The sequence below is a fragment of the Sinohyriopsis cumingii genome, chromosome 14 (genome assembly GCF_028554795.1).
Source record: "Sinohyriopsis cumingii isolate HCF-2022 chromosome 14, ASM2855479v2, whole genome shotgun sequence".
In the NCBI taxonomy this organism is placed as follows: Eukaryota; Metazoa; Mollusca; class Bivalvia; order Unionida; family Unionidae; genus Sinohyriopsis; species Sinohyriopsis cumingii.
The window spans coordinates 90,808,653-90,836,395 of NC_142974.1; the positions used below are offsets into that span (position 1 = coordinate 90,808,653).

At 35.9% G+C, this 27,743-nt stretch overlaps 1 protein-coding gene across 2 annotated transcripts in view; it reads right to left on the bottom strand.

The window, feature by feature from the left end:
* Window positions 1–68: 68 nt before the first annotated feature.
* Window positions 69–27,743, bottom strand: part of LOC149784366 (nuclear pore complex protein Nup93-like) — a 111,044-nt gene continuing 83,369 nt past the window's right edge. For both annotated transcript variants that reach the window (XM_089932421.1, XM_089932423.1), the window contains exons 19-24: window positions 27,496–27,614; window positions 20,569–20,686; window positions 12,316–12,399; window positions 9,678–9,748; window positions 6,848–6,914; window positions 69–811 (exon numbers count right to left, since the gene is read on the bottom strand). In XM_089932421.1, the coding sequence (XP_089788547.1) occupies window positions 692–811; window positions 6,848–6,914; window positions 9,678–9,748; window positions 12,316–12,399; window positions 20,569–20,686; window positions 27,496–27,614 (579 nt within the window). In that variant the 3' untranslated portion in view covers window positions 69–691. The remainder of the gene's footprint in view (window positions 812–6,847; window positions 6,915–9,677; window positions 9,749–12,315; window positions 12,400–20,568; window positions 20,687–27,495; window positions 27,615–27,743) is intronic.

The following is a 27,743-nucleotide window of genomic DNA, read 5'->3' on the forward strand; positions in this document are numbered from 1 at the left end:
CAGGCAGATGCCTTATAACTGACCTCCACAAGAAAATAAATGTGCCATAAATAAACTGAAGAAGCCTGTTTTGAAGTCAAGTACATTTTATTGTTCATTTTCCTGGATTAATCTGAATATTGTTGTTACAGTAACACAAATTTCTCACGTTTATAAATTTTGCATTCGATATGGAGACAATCCTACTCATTATCACTTGTCAAAAATCACTTCACTTACTGAGATAAAAGTGCTATCAAAAAAGCTACACAGAAGTTGGTTTTGAAATGTATGTAGAATATTTACAGTTCTAATATTCTCGTCACAGGGCTGCTGACTTCTTGACATAAGATGAAGCATCAAGTTTGGTTCGAAAACGATTCATTTTAATTTTCAATAAAATTGTGCACAAAGGTTTGTACCATTTGCTGGTGAATTTATCCAAAATTAACTACTCTGCAAACTGCAAGTATACTGCCATGGTCTTTTGAAAGACAGTGATTACTAATGTAAATCACCATTAAACTTTCGGTATCAAAAGTGTATTATGCACGATTATATTCCAAGACCAACATCACACTTCCTGAATTTCCATTTTCTTTTATTTTGTCCAGTTCAAGCTTACTATCTTTTGCTAGTTCCTTGGCATTAAAATCTTGTTCCCTAATAGTATCACTACAAAGCCAGCCTAAGTTCCAGTCTGGTGATGGTGTCAATTCATTAATACTTCTATCTGGACCAGTCTGGCATTGGTATCCCCTGGCAACCGATAAGGTAACATTCCAGCAAACATAATCATTGCTCGAGCTTGACTTCTCAAATAGTTTAAGAACTGCAAAAGAAAAACACAGATTTTATTCATTTGAAGCAACACAGCCATGATAATAAGATGGAAATGCTTGCCTGTTCAGATGAAGAATTAAATAAACTTAACACAGTAAGTAAAACACAAAAAGGTTAAGTACTTTAAAACAACTTCAAGGTCTCACAGAAAAGTTAATTTCTTCTTTTTAAATGCCAAGTACTAAAACCATCTCTAATATTCTAGAAAATTTCCAAAATACCAAATTTGGTAAGAACTCTGTTTTTGCTATGTTTATATCAACATGTTTCTGACTAGCACTATTTTCTTTATGTTGAACTAGACATATGATCTCTTTTGGTTAAAAACACCATTTCTATAAGACTATCCATTCAGGAGTAGCAATAAGGTTTTCAAGATGACCACCCTGTTAGCTATATTGTGTGTCTGTGGGGTGCCCTTGTCATTTAGGGGCAATTAGAATTTGTGAAAACTCAACCACACTATAGTAACCATAGCAAGATTTTCAAGATGACCATCCAGCAGGTCATCCTGTATGTCAGATTAACATCATCTTCCATTACGAACAACCAGATATAATAAGATGTCTTAACTCCATGCATCTATTACTATCAATTCTGGAGAAGTAGCAAAAACAATATTGGCAACCATTTTCATTTAGGACCAATCAGACTTGTTATAATTTTTGTGTATACAACCCTATGGTGAGAATGATGAGGATGAGTAGAGATATGATTTTCTGGATGGCCATAGTGGTAGCCATATTGGCTGTATGTGTGCATGTCTAATGGGTACAATTTTTATTTAAGACCCATTAATTATAATAAAAAGTCTGCAAACCCCATGTTGATATAACCATCCATTCAGGAAGAGTAGAGATACTGAAATTTTCATGTTGGATGCCATGATGATGATATGGGAAGCTAAATATTTGTTTTTCCACCTATGGCTTAATAATAAAAAGAATACACTACAAGAAACCAAGTAACTGAATTTATTCTGTATTCAAAAATAAATACACAACCATAGATTCATCAATGCACAGTAACAATATTAATGTGCTCAAAGTACTGCCCAGTGACCTTTGAACTTTGTTGCATACTTGACATTAATTTCAAAAAGTTCTTGTTTTGGTCTACATAAAAATGAAATTTAGAGTCTTGTTTTGAATGAATGGTCATTGAAACAACTTTTTCAGTTGGTCTGATTTGGATGTTTATATGTTGATCCAATTAAAAATTTGGCTTTTCTGCTTTTGATGGACTGGATTTATTAGCTGAGTCAATTCAAAATGATGTACGTGTGATTTAAGCAGTGGACGAGCACTGAATCAACCATATCTCTGTTCCACCACTGACTGTTTGGAATCATTATGTGCAAAACATATATGGAATATCTCATTCAGTTCATTTTTAGTGCAGTAAGGAGAATGTGATTTCTGTCGGAAATGTAGTCCGAATTACAGTACTATTTTGCAGTGTTCATCAAGTTTTGGAACCCATGACATGGGCCATGTGAGTGGTCCCCTTTTATACAGCCACCACTTCTGCACCAGGAATGATGGATGGCCTTTCCAGAGGGGGACTAAATTTTTGTCAGAAGTATATGTAATGTATGTAGTAAAAAAGCAAATATCTTCATTAATTATTAAAAGGTTCTTCTTGTCTTAAGAATAGACTTATTTCAACTGAATATACATTAATTGTTCTTATTCTTGACGTGAGCATGATGTTTGAGCGGGTACTGTTGTCATGTACATTGCAAAACCATTCAAAAACGTCACTTAAATCTTGGTACACACATAATTCTCACTCAATTTGCTCCATTTTCCCACTGCTGCTGAATAACCTCCTTATTGGTTATGACGTTTATTCAAGTTTTTCGCATAAAATTGTTTTATTTGAGTCTTTTCTACATAAAATTGTTCAACAAGCCTCCCTCCCCTCCCCACCCCACCTGATGTCGTCGAGTAGAATTACCAACTGTCTTCCAATATAATATGTCTCCATTTACGTGATGACATGTTAATGTTTGGTAATGATTTATTCGGATGTTGCTAACTATATGCAATTTTATTATGCAGACAAAACTTTTGTAGAGTAGCTGAAATGCCTTCTTCATAAAGGAAGTGATAGATGTATTGTCATGTGATTTTTCGGTCTTTGTCTGGTACCCTGTTTTGTTCAAGGTTAATTTCTGTGTGTGTGTGTTAACCCACCAAATTTATATTTAGCCTATGCTGACCATGTTATGATCTTGACAATTATGTCCGGTTGTAATCATCAAAGAAAATAACTCAACATATGTGTGAATCCCAAAACTATCATAACATTGTTGAGCCCATTTCCTGTAAATGTTGGCTTTTAAAGACAATGATATAATATTAATCTTAATGTTACGTGTACATTAACCAACACTTCTTTCAGAAATTGAAACCTGACATTGAGAGACAGGTATTGATGGTAGAGATAATCTGATTACTTACCTTACAAAATGAATTAATTATTGGTCCTGGACACATTTGAAAAATAAAAGTTAATGCTTGTCAGGGGAAAATTTTAGATTTTTGCACCAAAATGTTGGCCACTGGTCACATTTAGAGGGGTGGCCATTCTTGAGGGGTACTTTTGAACACAAACTTGTCAGTGCCAAGAGATTTTGGCCGTAAGAAGTGGTGTCCACAGGTCAGGGGGGAGCCATTCAAGAGGGAGACCACTGTAATTTGTTTTTGTAGAACTAAGTATATTTTGAGGAAATTCAAGATGCAAAAATGTAAGTATATTTTTTATTGCCATTATTATTACCAACTAAAGAAGACATGTTTATGCTGTGTCACTTGCATGCTTTATGTTGGAAGGACCCCTGGCTAAGTACATGAGCTGTATGGCTTCTATCGCTAGCTTACATACAAAACATTGTATTAAAATACTTAAATGGGGAAATCTGCAAAGCAGCTACTGTGCGACAGCTAGTGGATATAAGGTTTCTTTGTCATTTTGGCATATTGGCTCTGAGGCTCTTACATTTCTACCAAAACCCTCAGTTCCATTTGTTTCTTGAATTTAGAATTTGGCTGACTTATAAAATGGCATGTATCTGATAGATATGCCACAGCCCTTGGCCTCCATAAGTTTGTCTATGTTTTTGTTATAACACTTGCCATTGTCTGAACCATTCTATTTGCAATAAGTTAAAATATTTCTCCTAAATAACTCTTTAAATGATCAGAATGGTGTTTTTGAGACTGTGTCTCTCACGTCTGTTTTGGACATTGCATATATCATGTTTATTTGGTTTCTTGACTGAAAGTTTCATTTGTAACTCACTGAACTCTGCATCATTAACTTTAGCATCTCTACCTTCAAATGGCTGAGACAGCTTGTTTAGTTCATCCAGAAATTTAATAAACCAAATCTAAATGTCTACTACATGCGTACCTTGTTTGAAATGTAGTTCCTAATATATAAGGCTATTTTTAGATACACAGTAAGCATTATGAAGCCATGCATTATGGAAAAATACTGCATGATTCTAACATGTAAGTTTAACAGAGAAAAAAATAAGCACATAATAGTAGCTATAAGATTTTCAAGATGGCTGCTGTGGTGGCCATACTGCATGGCAAGTAGCACAATTTTCATTTGGTGGCGCTCTACAGCTTCGTATTTTGCATAGGGTTAGAATTTTAAGGAAAAAGAATTTCCCAGGATTTCTTCACTGGTTATACTGGCTATATAATAAAGACTTTGTATATCTTAGGTGTTGTTAAAAGAAATTTGAATTCCCTTTATTTTGATACATGATTGATGGGTGTAATTTAGGTTCTAGAGTATACAGCTTGGGCTCTTTTTAAGATGTACTCGTATAAAAAATCTGCTAGCTCCGCATGGTCATTTTCACTTCCTGACTTCAGTGGTAAATTGTAGAAAAAAGAGCCGATAACTTTTTTTTTACTTTTCAGATATTTTGTAATTGGTTCATTGCAATTTCAGTAGCTGCTATTGTCTACTTCAGCAAAATTCGTTTTCCCTATTTTAATAACTGCTAAAGTTAGTGTACTTTTGATTAATTCTGGTTAATTTGTCAAGCACATGGGAGCATCCATTTTGTTATACCATGTGCTTAGATCATGTACAATTTCCACAAGTACAGTATGCAAAGAAATGTTAGCCACATTACATAAAAGCAGCATAGAGGTATACCAACATTATCTCTATTGTGCACGTTACAAATGCAAACAACTTCACCTTATGTCACTCTCTCAAAAGTACAAAATAACTGGTGAGCGCCCCCTTTAGGACCAATCAGATCTTGCCATGAATGTGCTTGTAAAGTTTCCCAGTAATTTCAGAGTAGCAATAACAAACTTATGCTAACAGATCAGGGATGGAAGAAAAAAGACAATCACATAAGTTCGTCGGGACTACAACAAGAGGAGGTAAATATGTGTAAAATAATTTCTTTAAACTGATGCAATGACCTGAAAATCTAACTGATCATCTTTATAAAAATAAAAAAATTCCAGCAAAAGTTTGTTTGACTACTTGCAATGATTTTTTTGCAAGGTTTTTGCAAGAGAATTCTCACACTGCTAATATTCAAAAATGTGCAAAAAATTTGAAAAACTGCTGAGAATGCCTGCAAATCAAATCATGTCATTGACATAGCATAGGAGAATTTACAAGGCTTTATCTCTGTTGAGTAATGGAGTGAAAATTGAATCACTGACATATGCATAAGAAGCTATACTAGGTTTTATCTCTACTGAGTGTTGATATTCTCAGGATGGAAGGACAGGACCAAATACTGGGCAAAAGGATGGAAGGGACAGGACCAAATACAGGACAACAGGATGGAAGGACAGGACAAAATACAGGGCAACATGATGGAAGGACAGGACCAAAGAAAGGACAGGATGGAAGGACAGGACCAAATAATGGGGCAACATGACGGAAGGAAAGGACCCCAAAAAGGACAGGATGGAAGGACAGGACCAAATACTGGGGCAACAGGATGGAAGGACATGATCAAATACAGGGCAACATGATTGAAGGACAGAACCAAAAAAAAGGGACACAAAATGGAAGGGGCAGGACCAAATACTGGGGCAACAGGATGGAAGGGACAGGACCAAATACAGGGCAACAGGATGGAAGGGACAGGATCAAATACAGGGCAACAGGATGGAAGGGACAGGACCAAATACAGAGCAACAGGATGGAAGGACAGAACAAAAAAGAAAGGACACAGAATGGAAGGGGCAGGACCAAATACTGGGGCAACAGGATGGAAGGGACAGGACCAAATACAGGGCAACAGGATGGAAGGACAGGACCCAAAAAAGGACAGGATGGAAGGACAGGACCAAATACTGGGGCAAAAGGGTGGAAGGGACAGGACCAAATACAGAGCAACAGGATGGAAGGACAGAACCAAAAAAAAGGACACAGAATGGAAGGGGCAGGACCAAATACTGGGGCAACAGGATGGAAGGGACAGGACCAAATACAGGGCAACAGGATGGAAGGACAGGACCAAATACTGGGGCAAAAGGATGGAAGGGACAGGACCAAATACAGGGCAACATGATGGAAGGAAAGGATCAAATAAAGGGCAACAGAATGGAAGGACAGTACAAAATGAAAGCCAACAGGATGGATCAACATGACCAAATACAAGGCCACAGGATGGATAGATAGGACCCAATATAAGGCAACAGAAAATGTAGAAAGTAGACCCATCTTCAAGTTGCAGTCAGCAGTTCCTTCCTTAATCTGCACAGAAAACAGGCTTTATTTCATTCAATAAGAGTATTATTTCATGATCTTTGGTTAGGATTCTGAATAGTCAGGTTAATAACTGTTATAGCAGAGAATGGGTTATGACCATGTGTGATTTTGAAACATAGGAACCTCAGTTACTTGCTCCCTGGTGTGTACAATGCTTGATTTTGAGACCAAAGTGCAGAGGTGGTATCATACCAACACTAAATGGGTCAAACTATTTGTGCCAATTGTGTACTTTTTCCAAAGATCTCAGACTTACCGTTTCTTTTCCCCCATCTTCTCCTCTCTGACCCTTTCCAGAAAGTGGACTCTGAGGGGCAGTATTTCTGAAACACAGGTAAAAACACTGATGTTACATGAATGTCTTTTCTCTTCCTATAAAATGCATAGAGAAGAAAAGAGATATTTAATCTGAACCAAAAGACACTGCTTGTGATGTATATCACCAAATGGAATGCTTTGTAAGTTGCAGGTGTGCAGCTGATTGACTGTACAAACTGTATAACCGAATGTCAGAGACTAATCAATTATTCCGTCAGACAAGTGCCTGTCAGCAAAGACCCTGGCAAATGAAAGAGTACTTCATAGTATACATCTGCCCCATATTTAATAGCACTATATGTAGGCTATAGTAGTTTAGTTAAGGTTTGCAGTCTGGAACAAAAGTTACTTTGCAGAAACTATTCATTTCTTATCACACTTACCATGACTTCTGACCTCAAGACATCAGAATCTAGGGGATTTTTCATTACCCTAAGTGCAAGTCATGCACAAAGTTTAAGAAATTTACTGTAAACAAAAGTTATTCTGCTAAAATTCTTTGAGCCAGAATGACAATGCCTTTTCTGATCCTTTGACCCAAAGTCAATAGGCTTGTCCCACGTCTTAAGTGCATGCCCTCCACAAATTTTGTTTGATGTATGTGGCCTGGAACTAAAGTTATTATGCAAAAACCATTTATATTCTTTCAGTCAGTGACCTTAACTTTGGACTTTCTGGCTCAAACAGTTTTTTTTCTTACTCAACATACAAGTCATCCACAAACTTGGGTGTCTGTACATGACTGAGAACTGTAATCTGTTAGGAGAAATTTTTCTTCTTCAATTGCAATCACCTATACCTTTCCTTTCAGACACCAGAATCAATAGGATTCTTCCTTACACCATCTACAATGTATGATCCATGTCTGCCATCAATTAAAAATAGAAATCCTGTATGTCTAAAACTGGGCAGTTTTTGCTGCACACATTTTAAAGCAAGAGTTTAAAATTTGATGACATTATTGTACAATTCACCATTGAAAAATTAAATATTTTTCTTAAAAGTACATGTATAATAAACATACTTTTGGCTTGGATAAAATATAGCTGATGAAATATTTAAAAGAAAAATATTCATATATGCCACACCCCTCCCCAATAAAAGTAATTATTGCTATTATAAGTGTGAAAAAGCATAATTTCACCATAAAAAGTGTAATTTATATATTTCATGCCAGAATTACAGCACATATAAAGAAGATACATTATCACTACTAACCTGGTTCTGCAGTTGGTCAAAGTTCATGTCACAAAGGGCAAAATCCATATGAATTAGAACCAGAATACAAACAACAAAATATACTGAAAAATTATTTACTTTTTCTGAAGGATTGTGAACTGGAATCTTTCAATTTTGCAATGATCATGGAAAGGTGCTCTCTCTCTGAATGCTGTATTACTTTACTCTCATATTCTTCTTTTAAAGTTTGTAAAGCAATATTGTTTTGTCCCTTTTTCTGATCTGACATGTTTTGAAGTTTGAAAATATCCATCTGCTCTAACATTTTCCATCACATAATATCCACAACTCACACCATAAAGCATTTCACTTAGGTGGCGCTATACAGTTTCGCATTTTGCATAGGGTTAGGAATTTAAAGAAAAAGAATGTCCCCGGCTTTCCTCACTGGTTATACTGGCTATTTAAAAAAGACCTTGTATATCTTAGGTATAATGCAAAGAACCTTTAATTCCCTTTATTTTGGTATATGATTGATGGGTGTACTATGGGTTATAGAGTATACAGCTTGGCCTTACTTCAAATGTGTACCTTTCAAAAAAGTGCTAGCTCTACTTGGTCATTTTCACTTCCTGAACTTCAGAGGTCAGTTGTATAAAAAAGAGCCGATAACTTTTTTTACATTTTATATATTTGGTAATTCATTCATTGCACTTTCAGAAGCTGGTATTGTCTAGTCTGGCAAAATTCATTTTCCCTATTTTAATAGCTGCTATGTATAGTGTACTTTAGACTAATTCAGACTGATTTTTTAACACAAGGGAGCAGTCATTTTAGTTAGCAGTGTGCTTAAATCGTGTAAAATTTCCAAAAGTACAATATCCAAAAGAAATATCATCCACATTACATTAATGTAGCATAGAGATATGCAAACATTCTCTCCACTGTGCATGTTTTAAATGCGAACTACTTCACCTTACATACGTCACTCTCTCAAAAGTACATATTATCTGGTGAGCGCCACCTTAACATCTAGCACCATTTTCTTTCAAAATAAAGACTGGTTCACTGACTAACTAGCATATCAATAAATTGAATAGGTTGGCCAAAGTTAACTTTCAAAGAAACCCATCCTTTCTCTTGGAAATGGGTCATATACAGATGCTATAAATAGTACGTAATGCATGTACTCTTAAGCTATTCTTACCGAGCAGTCACCTTTTTAAGAATATTTTCAAATTCATATGAATGGAATTAAAGAGATTATATAAAAAAAGACAAAAAGAAAGTTTTACTGCTTTATTTTTATTCTATTTTTTAATGTAGTAAAAAAGCATAGTCCATATACAGTCTAGCGGAAAACAAAATTTGGTGACAAAAAAGCATAATGGCTGGCATGTATGGATACTGTGGACAAGTTTTATTTATGTCGCAATTACTGAATTATGTAAACAGCTTTCCGACTATTACAAACTTAAACTGAAAGTATACCTGATGAGTAAGAAGACACTAAAAATCATTATTATTAGCAAGAACTTCTACTGTCTGGCTCAAATCTCGAGTCCAAGCAAACCACAAAATAAACTTACTTGGAATTTTTGTACTGACTGTATAACATATTCATGGTTGCCAACAGGATATCTGGTAGAGACCGTCGGACCTAAGGGAAATATACAACAGATTTACTGCAACATTTTGAAATGAAAATAACTGTTACACTGTCTGCTAGTTTTCATGAGAAAACATGACCTTCCATTCTCTATGAAAAAGAAACTTTAGTAACTTTGTCAAGTCATGGACTAAATGTAAAAACTAAACCATAGCCAATAAAATCTAAAGTGTTGGTCACAGTAATCTTCTTTGTTGCAAGGGTATGATACGAATAGAGATGCAACATGTTTGTTGATTCTAGCATGAACAGATTGAGAAAAAATTACAATACAATGCTAACCTCCTTACTCCCTCCCTGCTGTGAAACTCACTTTTAATTGTTAACTATATGTAAGTGCACTTTTCTACATACAAGTAACTGCAGAGAAAAAATAAAGACTGAGATTCAGTGACACTGTACATTTATATATGTTTTCAAGTGTGCAGACACTGTTGCTGATGCCAGGGGTAGTACAGCTAATGTGGGGGAATTTTTTTTCATAAGGGCTTAAAAATATTTTGATTTTTTTTTTTAAAGAATATTTAATAATACATGAAGGGATTGTCAGAGACTGTTCAGAGTTTGCATTGGTAAACATTGTAAATGTGATTAACCTATTGGTTTACAAACTAGCTTTGCAACCATATGATCCCAGTCTGATTTCTAAATTAAAGCAAACATTCCTCTTTTGATTTTGAGACTTCAGGGCATGACAGTGTGTAGGGAGAAGAGAATCAATGGCAGGTAAGCACTACATACATAAAATTTGTTTTACCCTATCAACAACTACATTTTAATAGCAGCAATTCATTACCTGCTACTATTGCATTGCTGAGTAGTTAGGAGGTAGGCTGATGACCTAAAAAAACAAAAATGATATAAAGAAAAATGCACTTGCCCTTTAGGAGTGTTCCCCACTGTAAGCTGTTAGATGGCTTAGCCACACCTTGTGCTGTCACAATTGGACCCAATTAGTAAATGACTCAGATTGGGTGAGTCAAAGATCAAAGGTAAAATATGAAAAGGTTAAGACTGATCGCCTGAAGATAGCTCGCATGTCATCATCAAAAGAAGAGTGATTCAAGTGGGCATAATATACAACAATAGCCCCAACCTCATGGGCTTTAATTCTGATAAAAGAATGATCCCAACTGGTAAGGAGAGACTGATAAGCTGTTTTGACAGTTCAATCTACCGAAGTATAAAGAAGAGGCCTTGAGAGGAGGAAAGAGATGATTCTATCATTTCCTACCCTGTTTAGAGGAACAAAATGAAATGTTAATGGCCTAACTAGGCAAAACATCCTATCCTGATCATTGCCAAGCACAGAGCACTGAATCTGGGAATCTCAATCAGAACAGGAACTACTGAATGTAACTGATTTTTACCCAGAAACATGGGCTGCAAAAAAAGGAAACTAAATCACTATTACAACTGAACTACTAACAATCCTTTTTCACTGAAAAGACATTGCTTTCAGTCCTCCTTGCTGAAACTAAGGATGACAGGAAAACTGTATTAAGGGTAAGGTTCTGTCTTGGAAGTAAGCTTCACTCAAGAGTTCACAATGAGGGTTTTGACAGCAACCAAATAATATACAAAAAGTTCCATCAAGGTATTCATGAGTGCTAAAGTGTTCTCTGGAGTTCAAAATACCTGATGAGACAAGAAAAGTTTAGTATCAGAACCAGTGGTGAACTCTTAAAGAACTTAGAGTTGTTAGAAAGGGCAACTCTATAGTCCTCAGTGGTAAGCATAGAACATTCTCCCTTTTTGAAAAAGAAGAAAAAATGTCTGTTACTGCAATTTAAGTAGGACAGCTTGGATCAATACACTTCCTACTGCACCAATTACAGAAATCAACATACTTCCTACTGCACCAATTACAGAAATCAACACACTTCCGACTGCACCAATTACTGAAATCGACACACTTCCTACTGCACCAATTACAGAAATCAACACACTTCCTACTGCACCAATTACAGAAATCAACACACTTCCTACTGCACCAATTACAGAAATCAATGTACTTCCTACTGCACCAATTACAGAAATCAACACACTTCCTACTGCACCAATCACAGGTGATTCTCCATTTCCCATTGTAAACTTTTTAAGTAGATTGCCTCTTAGTCTGAGCGATGGTAAATTTGCTAGAAAACTGGTCTTGGCAGATCAATCATACGAGAAGATGTTGTGTAAAATGGGCACTGTGCTGTTTCTCCCTGTAGGTATCTCCTAGACCCTCCACCAACAGGTTAAATAGATTGTGAACCAAGACCCTTAGGGCTACACTGGGCCTATAAGGATGAGTCAAAGTGTCAAGATCTGGGCCTCCAGTTACTAAATAGAGGAGGAAATATTTAGCTTCAACTGGGAATTTAGCATAATGGAAAAGGAAAGCAGTATCAGGTAATGTAATACTGTTATTAAGTTAATGTTTTTATCCAGGTGAAAGGTCTGTATTATATGGAAATATGTTTAATTCTAATTAATTTATCTTGTGTGTGTGTGTGTGTGTGTGTGTGTGTGTGTGTGTGTGTGTATGCATGCATGTGTGTGTGGAAACTCACCTCATCTGTGTAGTACCTGAAGCTGCTGACCTTTTGTTCCACTTCATCTGCTGTCCAAGGCAAGATTTGCAGTTGCCGGATCACCTGAAATTAGAACAGTCAACCACATCAGTGCTCAACTTTGTATTGTATCAACAAAATGCTTCTTGCTTGTTATCATGGTGCTAACTTCTAAAAGGAGACAAACTCCATTTGAAACCAAATGATATTATTACTTAGGTGCTAACTTATAAAAGGAGAAAAACTCCACATGAAACCAAAAGGTATTGTTATTTCAGTGCTGACTTCTAAAAGGAGACAAAATCCATTCAAAACCAAAGGGCTTTGTTATTATGGTGCTAACTTCTAAAAGGAGAAAAACTCCATTTGAAACCAAATGATATTGTTACTTAGGTGCTTACTTATAAAAGGAGAAAAACTCCACAAGAAACCAAAAGGTATTGTTATTTCAGTGCTGACTTCTAAAAGGAGACAAAATCCATTCAAAACCAAAGGGCTTTGTTATTATGGTGCTAACTTCTAACAGGAGACAAACTCCATTTGAAACCAAATGATATTGTTACTTAGGTGCTAACTTATAAAAGGAGACAAACTCCACAAGAAACCAAAAGGTATTGTTATTTCAGTGCTGACTTCTAAAAGGAGACAAAATCCATTCGAAACCAAAGGGCTTTGTTATTATGGTGCTAACTTCTAAAAGGAGACAAACTCCATTTGAAACCAAAGGGCTTTGTTATTATGGTGCTAACTTCTAAAAGGAGACAAACTCCATCTGAAACCAAAGGGCTTTGTTATTAATGTGCTAACTTCTAAAAGGAGACAAACTCCATCTGAAACCAAAAGGCTTTGTTATTATGGTGCTAACTTCTAAAAGGAGACAAACTCCATCTGAAACCAAAGGGCTTTGTTATTATGGTGCTAACTTCTAAAAGGAGAAAAACTCCACAAGAAACCAAAAGGTATTGTTATTTCAGTGCTGACTTCTAAAAGGAGACAAAATCCATTCAAAACCAAAGGGCTTTGTTATTATGGTGCTAACTTCTAAAAGGAGACAAACTCCATCTGAAACCAAAGGGCTTTGTTATTATGGTGCTAACTTCTAAAAGGAGAAAAACTCCACATGAAACCAAAAGGTATTGTTATTTCAGTGCTGACTTCTAACAGGAGACAAACTCCATTTGAAACCAAATGATATTATTACTTAGGTGCTAACTTATAAAAGGAGAAAAACTCCACATGAAACCAAAAGGTATTGTTATTTCAGTGCTGACCTCTAAAACGAGACAAAATCCATTCAAAACCAAAGGGCTTTGTTATTATGGTGCTAACTTCTAAAAGGAGAAAAACTCCATTTGAAACCAAATGATATTGTTACTTAGGTGCTTACTTATAAAAGGAGAAAAACTCCACAAGAAACCAAAAGGTATTGTTATTTCAGTGCTGACTTCTAAAAGGAGACAAAATCCATTCAAAACCAAAGGGCTTTGTTATTATGGTGCTAACTTCTAACAGGAGACAAACTCCATTTGAAACCAAATGATATTGTTACTTAGGTGCTAACTTATAAAAGGAGACAAACTCCACAAGAAACCAAAAGGTATTGTTATTTCAGTGCTGACTTCTAAAAGGAGACAAAATCCATTCGAAACCAAAGGGCTTTGTTATTATGGTGCTAACTTCTAAAAGGAGACAAACTCCATCTGAAACCAAAGGGCTTTGTTATTATGGTGCTAACTTCTAAAAGGAGACAAACTCCATCTGAAACCAAAGGGCTTTGTTATTAATGTGCTAACTTCTAAAAGGAGACAAACTCCATCTGAAACCAAAAGGCTTTGTTATTATGGTGCTAACTTCTAAAAGGAGACAAACTCCATCTGAAACCAAAGGGCTTTGTTATTATGGTGCTAACTTCTAAAAGGAGAAAAACTCCACAAGAAACCAAAAGGTATTGTTATTTCAGTGCTGACTTCTAAAAGGAGACAAAATCCATTCAAAACCAAAGGGCTTTGTTATTATGGTGCTAACTTTTAAAAGGAGACAAACTCCATCTGAAACCAAAGGGCTTTGTTATTATGGTGCTAACTTCTAAAAGGAGAAAAACTCCACATGAAACCAAAAGGTATTGTTATTTCAGTGCTGACTTCTAAAAGGAGACAAAATCCATTCAAAACCAAAGGGCTTTGTTATTATGGTGCTAACTTCTAAAAGGAGACAAACTCCATCTGAAACCAAAGGACACTGTTATCAAGGTGCTAACTTCTAACTGATTGGAAGATGGAGAGTGTAATACCAAACACAGGATTTCTTTGGAGGTATTAAAAGCAGGAAAGGGATAATGGGTGGTATTGATGTCTTCTAAGCCTTTGATGAAAACTGGTTCACCATTGCCAGAAGCGAGATAAGATAAGAGACTGAGCATGATAACATATTTTGGCAGACACACTGGAGTAAGAGGAAACCACTGGCTAAGAAATATTACAAGTTCAAAATCTGCAAGGGTATGACAGTTTTAAATGAGTGCAGATGAGTAGCAGAGGTTGCAAGTTTACACCATATTTCAAAGGTATGCATCTTTTGTATTTCATGCACATTCACACACTTAAATAAGTTCAACCTGCTAACAGACTTCAGATCTGATCCAATAAAAAAATCTACTGGTTTAGAAGTCAATCTACAGATCAAAAGTTGTTAATCTATTAGTTTAGAAGTCAATCTTCAGATCAAAGTTGTTAATCTACTGGTTTAGAAGTCTATCTACAGATCAAAAGTTGTTAATCTACTGGTTTGAGAGCTTGGTTCTGTCATCTGTATAAGATGGGGCAATACACACCATGTAGCAAACACATGTAATGACTGGAAGTTGCAAATGTGAACACTAATATTTATGTGTGGACTGTCTTCAACTACACCATGAAGACCTCTTCAAGAAACAGTTAATAAATACTTGCTGGTTTGGGAAAATTAATTTAGTTGACGCTTTTGATTTGGGCATGACTGTATATAAATCTGAGGTCGCTCATAGTTTTTGAAACTTAGTTCTGTGCATAATTGTATGGAACAAAGGTAAGTTGTTGCTGTTGAATGGTTCTATGTTATTTTTCAGCACAAGATAGACTATACATGGCAACCAGTATAAATGGTATAAGAAGAACCCAGGAAGAACCACTGATCCATGAGAAGCCACTGGTAAGCTTTTTCACATACCCACGTTAGCCAAGCCTGAGACCTGAACCAATGAAGACAGAGTTGAGATGGCAGTGATCTGGAATGGTGAGTGCTTTAGACCCCTTGGCCACTCAGTGCCCCAACAAAGGTAAGTAAAATGCAAGGAAAATATGCCTGCCTTTCATGGCTGCTTGGGGGACAGGTTCAAATTTACAGGACAGAAGGAAAAAAATGGGATTTACATGTGCCTAACAAATGGAATTATTTTATGTGCTGAATGTTTTTTTTATTTATTTATATGACAACAGATTTTGTGGGTGGGTGGGTGATTTGGAATTTTATTGTAGCTTAAAATATTTTTTGCCATATCACTATGATGTCTGCAGTGTGGCAGTTTATAGTGATATTTAGCACTGGGGTGTTATGCAGCAGACATGTAGCATGATGTCCCACCCAGTCACATTATCCTGACACCAGGCCGACCAGTCTTAACACAAATGACATATTTGGTAGCATTATACATAATAGATTATTTATGACCATGCACCAATATTGGTACATAGATCACTTTTTATGCACAAGATTTTTATTTCTGCATGTTCCATGATTTATACTAAATTAGCGAGTCCAACAATAGGTAAATGAGGCTATCCATAAAGGGAAATGAGAAATGTGTGTGTGTGTGATTTGGATTTTGAATGTAGCTTTAACAATTTTTCAGTCATATCGCTACATTATCTACGGTGTGGCAGTTTATAGTGATGTCTAGCACTGAGACATCATGCCGCAGACATGTGGTATGATGTCCCACCCAGTCACATTATCCTGACACCGGGCCGACCAGTCCTAACACAACCTCTTAATGCTGAGCGCCAAGCGAGGCAGCTGGTAGTACCATTTTTTTGTAAGTCTTTTGGTATGACTCAGTTGGAGATCGAACCCACGACCTCCTGCATCCAGGGCAGATGCTCTAACCACTAGGCCACCGAAGCAGTGACATGAGAAATGTAAAGAAATTTAATGATAGACCAATACAGGAAAGTCATATACAAAGAACTGAGATCACAAAATTGGTAACTTATGTGGATTAATGATAGAGAACAATGATGTTACCAACATTGCCTATTACCTAAAGCTAATATTAGGGATTTAAACAGCTAATTGGCTTGGATTGTTGTTGGTGACAAAAGAATCAAATAAACAATAGCTTGTTAAGAATGAATACAGTTAATGTGTTGATATTACATTTTATTTTAAGTTGAAATAAAAACCAAAAATGGATTGTTAATGATCTATGAGTAGTCCATCTGTGTTCTAAATTTTAACCTACATCATAAGCATCTTTAGTGAATATACGATAGTATTGTTATAAGATTATTATGTACTTAATCTTTGGTATTTTATAAATATTCTTCAAATCATTAATATGCATTACATCTTTTTGTAGAATCAATTACCAGTATATCAATGAAAAAGATGTACCAGTAATCATCTGAGTGAGTCAAAATCAAATATCAATGTCTAAGATGTGATCAGGAAGAATGAAGAATAATATATCAGCAATCATATTAATTTACTGACATGGTACGGCTATGTGACATGGTACAGATATGTGACATGGTTTTGATTTTGCCAATTATATCTCAAACTCACAGTATTACCGGTATTTTAAGCAATTTGAATGACATAACCCATCTATAAATAGAATTTGGAGTGCAAGATCATTCCCAGAGTTCCAGGAAAAAAACACTGATTTCCTGGTTGAGAATTACAGTATTTTATTTGAAGTACCGTATTTACCGCATATGTTGGGACACTGTATTTGTTGGGACAACATAAATTAATTTTAAAAGTAATTTTTTTGTGCACTGTATGTTCTGGGACACATCTCTTTTTCGAGTCATAAGTTGTGGGACACCTTTTAAATGATTTGAAAATTACATGTCGGAAATTGCAATCCAACTGAAATTTTATTTTTTAAATATAAAACTGTACTTGAGATAAAACTCTTTAATCCACTGCAGCAGCATCTCATCAACACAACCCTTCTCCTGCACATGTACGGTCTATGATTTTGGTACATGAATACTTTTTTAAACTTTCTCATACCGTGAAAAATTGTTGGAGGTAACACACCACCTGAAGTGGAAACTGCAAGAACAAAAGGAAAATTTTTTTAAATCTGCACTAGTCTTGCTAATTCTCACACTTCTGATGCCCATCTTATCGTCAGTCCATCCAGGAATGCGATCAAAGTACACTAGAGTTTCATCCATGTTAATGATCATATTGTCGGCGAAATGATCTGTTTCTCTTCTGGCCATCACGAATTCATCACGTGATTTTATTTTCTCCAAATCTTCTCGATGATGCTGGGTCATCGATGTTCGTGCACGAAGCACTATACTGTGCAACTTTAAAAACTGTTCCATTGTTTTACTTTATTGTCAAACTTTTTGTGAATACTGCTGAAAAGGAACCAAAGTTAGCTTCCATATCTTGGTCGTCTTTGTATATTGAAAGCTAAAAAAATAAATCAGCACACTTAAAAGAATCCAGTAGTCGGCATCTGAGGTCAGCTTACTTTGCAATAAAGTAACCATTGTATTGATATCCTTTAAAAAAAATCGGCTTCCGAGTCCAAAGTCGGCTTCCAACGTCTGCTTGCTTTGTAATAAAAATAACCTTTGTCTTTGATGTCCTGTCGGCAAGTTCAAAGAAGTTTACTGCTGGCTGCCTGTTGTGTTTATTTACCACCAGGGCTTATATGTGCTTGGCATCTTTAGTAATAATTAATACAAAGGTGCACTGATGTCTGCGGATAAATATTAATGATACTTATGTAACCCACGCTGGCGAAAAGATTGTCATTTGCACTCAAGTGAATGTGTTTTAAAATAATGATTTTTATTTACAAGATGCTGGCATACAGTATAGTTTTCTTCTGGCCTTAACAAATTCATCACATGATTTTATTTTCTCCAAATATTCTGGGTGACGCTGGGTCATCGACATCTGTGCACAAAGCACTATATTGTGTCACTTTGAAATTTGTTCCATTGTTTCAATTTATTTTCAAAATTTCCGTGAATACAGTTGAAAAGGAACCCAAGTATGCTTCCATATCTCGGCCGTCTTTGTATATTCAAAAAAAAATTAAAAAATCGGCTCACTTCACAGAATCCATAGTCAACTTCCGATGTTGGCTTGCTTTGCAATAAAATAACCTTTGTATTGATATCCTTTAAAAAATAAAGTAACCGGGGTCGGCTTCTGAGATCGCCTGCTTTGTAATAAAAATAACCGTTTGTCTTTGATGTCCTGTCGGTAGGTTCAAAGAAGGAGTTAACTGCTTGCTGCCAGTCGTATTTATTCACCACCAGGGCTTATGTGTACTTGTTATAGTAAGGATAATTATGTAACCCTAGCTGGTGAAAAGACTGTCACTTGTACTCATGTGAATGTGCTTTCAAATGATTTTTTTTGGCAAGATATTGTCATACAGTAGACCTGGATATAATTCAATCTTGATTATTTTGCACCCAACACCGTGTCATGCGTGAATGGCATCTTCAAGATATCAGTTGACTATTTCCCTCTTGCATGCGATTTTGCTGGCTCCAGTTTTCAGTCAGATAACATGTTCAAACCTTTGAGCACAACCACACACAATTGTTTCTCAGTGTTCATGTCAATGAACAACATGGTGTGTGGTATCGGACATAATTGATACACGCTACATTATGGAAGCCTACGCTACTTACACGGATTTTGTGGAAATGTTTTATTCTTTAATGTTCATGTTGAAAAAAAAAGGAATAAATGATAACAACACAAGGTTAGTTTCTTTCTTTTTATAATCAATTAAGCGTTTTATTTATCTATTTTATTGCGACGTGCAGTTGGGGGGGGGGGCACAAATGCAATATCAATTTATTTCATTCTTAAGTCTTGGGACATGTGACCAAAGTGAAAAAATGTTTCACCATAAGCTCTGGGACAGGAAAAAAAATAATTATTTTATCGTGTCCCAACATATGCGGTAAATACGGTAGTCACCCTCTAAATAAAATCAATCTCAGGTATTGTCAGTGAATCTCTGTAAAACAGGTATTGAAAAGGTTATCCCTGCCCAAGGTGATCTCTCTACCTGTATGTGTGTATGTATGTATGTATGTATGTATGTATGTATAATAGCATGCCTCAACAAGTTCTAAAACTTTAAAGGTAAAAACTGCAAAAACTTTAGGAAGCTAAACCCTTAAAAAAAATGGGATCGTGTTGTGCTACAAGATAAAACATAAATGCTGAAATTCTTAAAAAGGTATTTAAAAATATAAGATCTCTTTCATTGAAATGTACCTTATTTTAACTGGAATAGGAGGTTCAAATGAACAACCCAAATCCCATGTGGTTCTACCACAAGAATGCATATAAGAAGTTGAATAAATACGCTAGAGATGAAACTGTGTCCAAGATGCTGAGCTAAAAAGAATGTAAAACAATTATGACTCTGAGGAATGGTAGTCACTGTTACTAGTTTTGATGGTAAGTACTAGTACAGCTTAAGTCAAGATCAATGGTTCTATTGAGTTTTATCAATATACATCAAGAAGTAGATATACTTGTGAAAAAGTTGACAATAAAGCAATCCCATGAATTTAACATCATTTGATAGGAACAAGAGTTACTTTCAGAATCTACTGATCTTTGTTATTTATTACTAGTCCCAGAAAATTAACGTTCACTACCATTTCAGCAGCAATGTAAATGATTCTTATCAACTAAGTTATAACAAGCACTTCTTTGTGACAAAATAGCATAAAATTGCAACACAGAAATAAAAGAAGCCAGTTTAACTTCAGCTGTACATTATTTGGAAGAGCATTAAATGGAATAGCTATCAACATTTAAGATGCCAAGAGAACTACTGAAACTATGAAATTTAATCCTGTGGTAAATTAATTAGCCTTGGGCTAGTGATTACTGTTTAATTTTTGCCCTGCTATGCTTCACTTTTATGACAAGTGCCTTCTACCATGCCAAACCTCTAAAACCTCAACAAGAACATCAAGGAAGAATGCCTACCTCCAATGCCTGTTCATGGCTGCCCTCATGGTACAAGTCAAAAAAGGTCAAAAGGTCAAGGAGCAGATAGAAGCTGCTGGTGTTTGACTTGGTGCTCTCTAATCCCTGGCCTCTGTACCTGTCATAAATTATAAAAATAATAATATTCAAATACATATATAATTCATCATAGTAAGGTAGGATAAACTCCACAGATAAAATTGTGAATCATTGTGGAGAATGAAACAAGATGTGTTTCATCTGTAACTGCTTATATGTAGGCTTGGTAACAGTTTATGGTTGTAACATTTTGTCCCATAATAACCATATATGCTGTGACAAGTGGTTTAAAACCCAAACCAATATTAAAAACAAGTGTACTGATCATTTTGGGACACTTCAGTTACATCAATTTTTTCCATTACAAATGTTTTGGACACTTGTATGGTGAGTTTCTTCCAGGGGCTTCATCTGTTTTTCTCAACTTGTATGACTAGTCAATTATTATGTTGATGACTTCTAACTGAACAATACCAGGTAATGGCTGAAAAGGTCTTCTTACTGGTTGAGTCAACAGCTGGGTTTCTCACTGAACTACACACATATGACATACTAAGACTTATGACATAACAAACAGCTATAACTGTACTACATGTAACTATAAATTTTATTCAACTGTTCAGTTCAAATTGTATGTCATCACTTTAAGAGAAATTATGCCTGAAGATTGATCAATGCATTGCTGTTCAACTGTATTCAGTCAATTCAACTTACAATCAATGAAAATGGCTATTCAACACTTACAATGACAATGACTACCATGTCAAGCAGAAGAATAGTCATCAATATGAAAATCAACATTTTTAATTGACATTGTGATCAATATAGTTAAAGTTTAAGTAATACACAGTGCATCCTTCTCTGGCTCCTTGCTGGGCCCCTCTTTGTCTACCATGGTTCTCTGCCCAGACATGATGTCATTGCAGCCAATATATGTTAATAAGCTAGTAACTAAATTTAGAAACCGCTCCGGTGGCCTAGTGGTTAGAGCATCTGCCTCGGATGTGGGAGGTCCTGGGTTCAATCCTTGGCTGAGTCATACCAAAGACTTACAAAAATGGTACTAACAGCTGCCTCGCTTGGCGCTCAGCATTAAGAGGTTAGTGTTAGGCATGGTTGGCCTGGTGTCAGGATAATGTGACTGGGTGGGACATCATGCTATATGTCTGCGGCATGATGTCCCAGTGCTAGACAACACTATAAACTGCCACACTGCAGACATCGTAGCGATATGACTGAAAATGACTGAAAAATTGTTAAAGCTATGTTAAAAATCTAAGACACACACACACACACACACAATTTATATACGTTGTCATGCTGAACCAATCAGATGACCGAGTTGAAGCATGTGATCAAACATTGACAGTTAGGCATCATTCATATAACTGATACACCTGTAGATATGCGTTCCTTTCAGATGGTGCATTTAATTTTTAACAATATTTGCAAAAAGAACCACCTCCTTCCAAAATGTTGTTTATTTGGGACATTTTTTGCATAGCGTACCATTCCAGCTCTGTTCTAGGGGCCCTTTATTAAATCGGCTAATGTTATTGCCATTGCCAAGTTTCATGCATTTACAGCTTTGCTTTTGACCCCCTATTTGTGTCAGTACTTAAATGTACTAAATTATTATGCCCATATACTTCATACCTGCTTCCTATAGTGCATGTATGGTGTATTGGCTGAAGTTTGTTATCATAGCAATCCTCAACATCAGACTTACTGAGTTTCGGTTATCAGTGTCCCTATATACCTCGTAACAGCCCCTTGTGGCTCCACATACAGGTGTTGGACACTCTGTACAACCCTACATACTCCCCCAAGCCTCTCTTTTGAGGTATTCCTATAGAAACAATTCAGAGCTCAGCTGGTGCAGTGTGCTTTGACAGGATTTGCTCCCATTATGCCAAAGATTATTTATATTTACAATAAAGTTTATACTGAACCTATGTATTGTGTTATTTAAAATATCTATTGTTAGGAAATACTTTTCAAACAGGGTACTTGCAGCTTCAGTAACTGGGATGTCTCCATAAATGAGAGTAAAACCCACACCGTCTGTCACTCTTTTACTACTTTCCACATGTCTGTGGATTTATCTGTTCAAAGCAACAAGGGAGAACAAATCAAGAAGAATAAAAGATACTTGGAAATTTTGACCAAAGATTGTAGAATTTTGTAAAACTACAGTGTATTTCTTTCATCATCAATTCAAGAATAGTAATAATAAAATTTTCTGCTATGGAGGCCATATTGGATGTCAGATTGTTATCCTTGTTGGATGTTGCCATGGTGGCCATACTGGATGTTAGATTGTTATCAATGTTGGATGTTGCTATGACAGCCATATTGGATGTTAGATTGTTATCACTGTTGGATGTTGCTATGGTGGCTATATTGGATGTTAGATTGTTATCACTGTTGGATGTTGCTATGGTGGCCATATTGGATGTTAGATTGTCATCATTGTTGGATGTTGCTATGGTGGCCATATTGGATGTTAGATTGTTATCACTGTTTGATGTTGCTATGGTGGCCATACTGGATGTCAGATTGTTATCACTGTTGGATGCTGCTATGGTGGCCATATTGGATGTTAGATTGTTATCATTTTCATTCCAGACAAACTAGACAATATAAGAAGTCTTTTGGTGAAAGGCCCATACCATTATGACTATCACTCCATAATGAGTAATGATATCAAGATTTTCAAGATAGCTGCCATGGTGACCTATAATGGAGGTTAGATCAGATCCATTTTCATATAGGTACAACTATATACATCATTTTTATGTGTTCTAACAACACATTAGAGAAACCGGCCAGAACTAGTGTACTAGGGTTAGGAAATGTTCTACCAGTAAAATGACCAGTGTGATGATGTATGGCAGAGCAATAACATTAGAAATGTTCAAGAGCAGCTGGCATGTGTCCATTACAACCTGTGAATAGATTACCTTACTGTTGGAATATGGGTGGGGGTTTAATGCCAAACACATGATGAGGTGTTGTAACTGATAAAGGAATAAAAGGTTGTCTAGATGCTTTCTGAACCTGTGATGAAAATCAGCTGACCATTGCAGGCCCCGAGATAAGATGGAGAGACCAACAATAATAAATTATTTCAGCAGACACACTAAAGTATTTTGATTTTTTTTGTCATGTTTAATTGTTACTGTATTGTTCAAGACATTTTAAGAAGAATATTTAAGGGTAGCTCCTGTATTTTTTGTTCAATTTGTGGCAAAATGCCAGGATGTTTCTTTTCCCAATGCTAAGAAACCACTAGTTAAGAAATATTAAGAGTTCAACAGTGTTTGGATATTAGAGTTTAAGTGTGTGCAGGTGGGTAGCAAAGGTCACGATTTCCCATTGTGTGTTTCAAAGCTATGCATTTTATGTATTTCGTGCATAAAAGTTAATTTCAATCCCTAGATAAAATATATCAGTGAACAGTATATTATGAGATGATTAAAGTTGGAATAAATTATTCATAAATGCATAAAAATACATCATCTATTGTTTTCACTGTTTAATTATAGTCTAAAGCAATCTTTGTTTTTAGTTTACAGTGGTGAAATCTACCAAAGATATTTGGATCTGAGTCATAAAGAGAAAGAAGCTCTTGAGAATGATACTCAGGAATACATCTTTAGTCCACATTAGGAACTTCCTCTGTGGAGTGAACATAACTTGGAGGGCTATTGGAAAGCAGTCAGCAACATTACAAACCCAGCAACAGGAAAAATGAAGCTAGAACTTCTATGCAGGCACAACACAGTTGTCCTGTCATTACAACATTCTAATTCTGATACAGAGACGACATTCTCCATTCTTCGCAAAATATGTCATTGTGGGGGAAAGCTGAACCACTGAACAATTGAAAGCCTGTTAAGTATGAAGCTTAATAACCACACTGAATGTCATTACTGGTCACCAGACAAGGATCTTTTGAGATAAAATAATTATTTTAAAAAATCTTAAAAATGAACTATAAGATAAACAACTTTTCTATTTCATTAATTGACAGTATATTGACTCATATTAATTAATTATTATTGTAACATTCCCCTCCCCCCACACCATTGGTTTTAAAACGAAGAAAGAAACGGGTGATGCTTTACAATGACATTTGGCAAGGCGGCACTTTGAGCATCAGTACCTTGCCATAGCATGAATTTAAACCATAAAAATTGGAACCCCATGAATTAAAACCATGAAAATTGGTACCCCATGAATTAAAACCATGAAAACGGAACTCCATGAATTTAAACCATTAAAATTGGAACCCCATGAATCTAAACCATGAAAACTGGTACCCCATGAACTAAAACCATGAAAAGGGAACCCCATGAATTTAAACCATAAAAACTAGAACCCCATGAATTTAAACCATAAAAACAGGAACCCCATGAATTAAAACCATGAAAAGGGAACCCCATGAATTTAAACCATAAAAACTAGAACCCCATGAATTTAAACCATAAAAACAGGAACCCCATGAATTAAAACCATGAAAATTGGTACCCCATGAATTAAAACCATGAAAAGGGAACCTCATCAATTTAAACCATGAAAATTGGAACCCCATAAATCTAAACCATGAAAATTGGTACCCCATGAATTAAAACCATGAAAATTGGTACCCCATGAATTAAACCCATGAAAAGGAAACCTCATGAATTTAAACCATGAAAATTGGTACCCCATAAATTAAAACGATACCCAATGAATTAAAACCCCAAAAATTGGTACCCCATGAATTAAAACCATGAAAATTGGTACCCCATGAATTAAAACCACGAAAATTGGTACCCCATGAATTTAAAGCGATTCATAGTATTAAAGCTTGAATTTTATACCATTACAAAGCTTCAGTGACTTTTTTCAAGGCTAAATCAGCTGAATATGGAGGAAAAAAAACTATTATTAAAAACACAAAATATTCATAGCAAAGACTAGACAAGATGCCATAGATTGGGCCTGGTAAATAATACCTGAGCCTGCATGTCCAGCCCATAATCAATAAATTACATTAAAACATGTGACCTTGACCCCACAGCCATAAGGGGAAAGCAAGAATATTGCAGAAGGAAATTGTATTAGCTTCAGAATGGTTCTTCCATGTATGAAGTAAATCCTTCAAGGTGTTAAAGAAATATAAGCAAATGAAATAACTTCAACAAAAACCTTAATGAAAACTTTTCTACGGCTGTGACCTTGACCCCAAGACAAAGGGCACAAGAGCATTTGTTGTGGAATGAATTATCATAGTTTCATAAATGATTCATCCCACATATGAAGAAAATCTAACAGGGGTTTAGGAAATATAAGCAAATTAAAAAACTTAACCAAAACCGTAACCCAAATTTTCTGTGAATGTATTCACATTTAATGATACCTCAGGACAACGCTGGCTATATTGTGCCAAACAAAAGAAGTTCTCAGATGAAAAACAGCACAAATGCTGGGTAGATAAACCCTTCAAAATAAATGTAAACATGAAGTACTACCAAATAAAAGTTAATTGGTAAAGATCTTGAAATTTTGTAAAATAAAATGTTACCAAATCCATTGTCATAGTTTCATAATGATTCAGCCAAGTATGAAGAAAATCCACCAAATGGTTTAGAAAAATGAAATAACCTACAACCCAAATTTTAATGCAAAATATTCTGTGACTGTGACCTTGACAAAGACCTGCCAATCCTAACAAGACCTTCTCATTAAGGCAGTCAATATTCATTTGTAAGTTAGATCAATTTTCAGTAGGGTGAAAACATGCATCTGAACAGTTCAGAAGTGTCATATGATTGAGGTCACTGGCTCTTTGCCAGATCTCTCAACCCAAGGTCAAGGGCACTAGCATTGTTGTTGTTGTGGGGTTTAATGCCATTTTTCAGCACAGGATAGGCTATACAGGGCGGCCAGTATTAATGGTGGAGGAAGAACCTGGGAAAACCCCGGAAAGAACCACCGACCCACGAGAAGCTACTGGCAAGCTTTCTCACATACCCACATTGGCTAAACCCTAGACTCGAACCGCCGCAGACAGAGGTGAGATGGCAGTGATCCGTAACGAAGAGCGCTTTAGACCACTCGGCCACTCGGGGCACTGCACTAGCACTGAAGTCAATGAATGAACTGTCTTAGCTTCCGAATGATTCATCCCATGTATAATGAAAATTCATCTCAGGGTTTAGGAAATATAAGCAAATGATAAAACTTTAACCAAAACCTTAACAAACTGTTGATGCTGCAAATGCTAATGCCCAAAGATATGACTGCTTTGTCTTGCTTCCTATTAAAGTTGGCTTGACAAAAAACATAGATGACTGTTTCTGAACTCATTTGTATGTTGGTGTTTTTCAAGTAAAATAATGCTAGGAATTAAATAAGGATGTGGCAAGTAACTAGTTAAATTTCTTCACACAGTGGTTCTCCAACTCTGAGATGGATACTATGTAACAACAACAACAAAATATCAATGATTATGCAGTACAATTTGAAAATATTTTAATTTTCAGACAAAACTTTGCCTCATGATGATATTTTGATAAGACTGTACATAGTAGAAACAAATCTGCAACAATTTCTTCAAAAAGCAAACCTGCACTCATACCTAGCATGAAGTTTTAAGTTGTTGAACTCAGCCTACAATCTGCAATTTCAAATATACTAGTCACTGTTTGACAGTTGTTTTGTACGAAACTGAAAGTTTGACTGGTATACTAAATGACACAATGACAGAAGCCAAACATTTATAAATATTTCTTTTTTCATAAAAATGTGGCAGAAATAGCCATTACTTAATATAGTGCGGTCTGTATTCATGAGGAGATAGGCAAGTGTAAGTGTGTGTATTGTTAGTGGTGGGGTCACCTCTCAGCTATGCTGTGTGCCAGTGTCTTCAGACGGTCCTTGTTGGACAGGGGAGCACTGGGCTGTGTTACAACCTGACTCAACAGACGGTTTAAAAGCTCCAAAACCTTGTTTGGCTTCTGCAACAAAAAATAAGTAAACTATACATTTCAGTAAATAAAAGTTCACACAGCCCCTAGCATTCCAGGTAGATATATTTACATTGGTACAGCAATACACCATCATCTGCAAGCACTCCCTGTTAATTT